The sequence below is a fragment of the Quercus suber genome, unplaced genomic scaffold (genome assembly GCF_002906115.3).
Source record: "Quercus suber isolate HL8 unplaced genomic scaffold, Cork oak 2.0 scaffold_331, whole genome shotgun sequence".
NCBI classification, from domain to species: Eukaryota; Viridiplantae; Streptophyta; class Magnoliopsida; order Fagales; family Fagaceae; genus Quercus; species Quercus suber.
In genome coordinates, this window is record NW_027069784.1 from 359,387 (window position 1) to 362,044 (window position 2,658).

Consider the following 2,658-nt stretch of genomic DNA (forward strand, 5'->3'; position numbering starts at 1 on the left):
ATAAAGACGGTGTCGTTTCTTCACGCCTCAGGCCTTGCAGTTTCTCTTGAAATTCTTACGCTTCTAATCAAACTCCGAAATCCTCTGCAAAGCCAAAGCAAAAATGGCTCCGAAAAAGAAGCAGCAGCAGCAACAGAAGCAGAAGCAGAAGCAGTACAATAATAATTCCAAGCCGAATTCGAAATCGCAAAATTCATCGTCTTCATCGTCATCGTCCGGTCCGAGACTCCAAATCTCGGCCGAGAATGAGAACCGCCTCCGGCGGCTTTTGCTTAACAACAACAACTCGGCCCGGTCCGATTCGGCCCCGGTCGACGATACACTATCGAAGGCTCAGAAGGCAAAGAAGCTGAAGACCGTTTACGAGAAGCTTTCTTGTGAAGGCTTCACCAATGATCAGATTGAACTTGCTCTCTCCGCTCTTAAGGTTGCTTTCATTTCTCTCTCACTCTGTTTGGTTTCCGAGAAAATCAAATAATCGAAAATAAAATAAAGCAATACTACAGAGGAAAAGGATTTGAAGTTCGAGTGTAATCGTTTGCGTTCTGAAGAATGGGAGTGTTTGGTTGCTAAGAAAATCAAAGCAAAGACACTTTGATTTTCCGAAAAAAATTGAAAGGAAAAGAAAATTTGATGCTACAAAGGAAAAGGATTTGAAGTTCGAGTGTGATTGTTTGCGTTCTGAAGAATGGGAGTGTTTGGTTGCTAAGAAAATCTTTCCGAGAAAATTTGATGGCATTGCTATAGGGCCTTTTTTTTTTCATTAATACTGACACTCCACCTTAGTCTGTGAAAATTTAGTCACTTTATTATGAATTTCAATTAAGGAAGTAACAAAGAGTTTGATTTAAAAGAATACAATGAAATGCACTAATGATCATCCATAGCCAATCCCAAAATTTTGGGACTAAGGCTTGGTTGTTGATGGAGTGGATGATATTTATGACTTAATGGCTGTTTTGTTTTTTGATTTTGAATGAGATTTTAATGTGATTTGGCACTAAATGTTGAAAGTATTGCTTCTTCAAGTATCTTATGCCTTCCTAAGATTGCTCTTGTATGTTACTTTGAATAGGAGGGTGCTACATTTGAGGCTGGTCTTGATTGGTTATGCTTGAATTTGCCTGGTAATGAGCTCCCATTGAAGTTTGCTAGCGAGAATTATCTGCGTATGAATGAAGGTAGAGTTCAATTTGCTATGATTATATTATTGATTTTGTTTTACAAGTGAAGCTCGGTATATATTTTTTAGTTTAGAGTAATTGAGTGAAATTGCATTTGGTTTTTGGATAATGATGTTACTGCCTTTTAATGCCATGTTCAGGAGGTTCAGTTGGTGTCATATTGAATTCACGGGAAGATTGGGCGCCTTCGGTGGAACCATTGACTAAGATTGAGGAGGAAGCTCCTGAATTTTCTGTTAAGATCAAGGGGCGGCGGGATGATGATACTCTAGATTTACGCCAACCTTCTCAGGCAGATTGGATCAGGCAATACATGGAACAACAGCAAGAGGTACATAGAGAGGCTACCTTGGCATTTTTACACACTGCTTCCCCTTTTTCAAACCTTAGTTTTAGGATTGAAATATTGAATATATGCCTTTTAATTCTTCTCAGATGCTCAAACTCTCTCCTTTTCAGTTTGATTTATTGATGAATACATATAGGTTAAAAATGCTTGGTAGTATTACGTTTCACTAGATCCTTAAGGAACAATTGAAATTTTATATATCAGAAATTTCATACCATTAATTCATTTTAAATCTATTTTATAATGAACTGAGGAGGCGGACAATAAGCTGAAAGTTTGAGCTATTTCTATCAACTGGTTGCTTTTCTATTTCTACACGTGGTTGCATGGTTTGAGGATCTCTTTAAGCTTGATTTGGGTATAGGTTTTATAGGCCGACCTTCAAATTGTTTTATTGGGTATAAGTTTGAGCTTTTTTTTTTTTTTTTTTTTTTTTTTTTTTTTTTTTAAATAGAAGCATTGTAAAATATAGAGATTTTAATTTCAAAATAAGAATTTTTAGGCCACTCATACCCCTTGTTCATTCATTTTTAACACACTCATCAATTTCTTACTTCTTGGAAGCGTTATGGTCAAATTGGTTAAAATATTGGGGTTAAAGAAAATCTCACACCATTTTTAGCCATGGGCACACCGAAAGAAGTTTAAGCTACATATAGTTACTTTATCAATCCTGTTTAGAATTACTGTATGGTCAAATGATTGATAAGTATTGTAGTAAGAGTGGACCACTCGGATATAAAGAAGAACTTAAGCTTTACCACATGTAGATATGTAAGTTCTTCACTTGCAGTGTGAAAGCTCGAAAACGTGTTGAAAAACACAAGAGCTGTTTAGACCCCCAAATTAAAATTACGGCTTGTTGATTTTACACTAACTTAATACAAGTGCGGAATAGTGTAAACACAAGCGTATAAACAAGAAACTACTCTAATTCATAATTAAAGCAACACAGCAGTAATAATGAAATTAAACAAGAGTAGGGAAGAAGGATACAAACACAGAAAACACCGAGATGTGTTCTCGAAGAGGAAACTGAAGAACTCGGCGAAAAACCTCTCCGCCGCCCTCCAAGCGGAAATCGATCCACTAGACAATCAGTTTGGATACATGAGTAAGCAAGAG

The 2,658-nt window shown here is 36.6% G+C and overlaps 1 protein-coding gene across 1 annotated transcript; it reads left to right on the forward strand.

Moving 5' to 3' along the window:
* Window positions 1-1,656, forward strand: LOC136061581 (DExH-box ATP-dependent RNA helicase DExH7, chloroplastic-like). The gene is made up of 3 exons (XM_065759535.1): window positions 1-427; window positions 1,076-1,181; window positions 1,325-1,656. Exons 1-3 carry the CDS (start codon window positions 104-106, stop codon window positions 1,654-1,656), a joined length of 762 nt encoding a protein of 253 aa, XP_065615607.1. The 5' UTR covers window positions 1-103.
* Window positions 1,657-2,658: the final 1,002 nt, after the last annotated feature.

What these genes read in the sequence shown, in the direction of transcription:
- LOC136061581 (XM_065759535.1), top strand. Translation starts at nt 104, where the DNA reads ATGGCTCCGAAAAAGAAGCAGCAGCAGCAACAGAAGCAGAAGCAGAAG. An exon ending in TTGCTCTCTCCGCTCTTAAG is followed by an intron (nt 428 to 1,075) that starts GTTGCTTTCATT and finishes TACTTTGAATAG; the next exon opens with GAGGGTGCTACATTTGAGGC. An exon ending in TTATCTGCGTATGAATGAAG is followed by an intron (nt 1,182 to 1,324) that starts GTAGAGTTCAAT and finishes TGCCATGTTCAG; the next exon opens with GAGGTTCAGTTGGTGTCATA.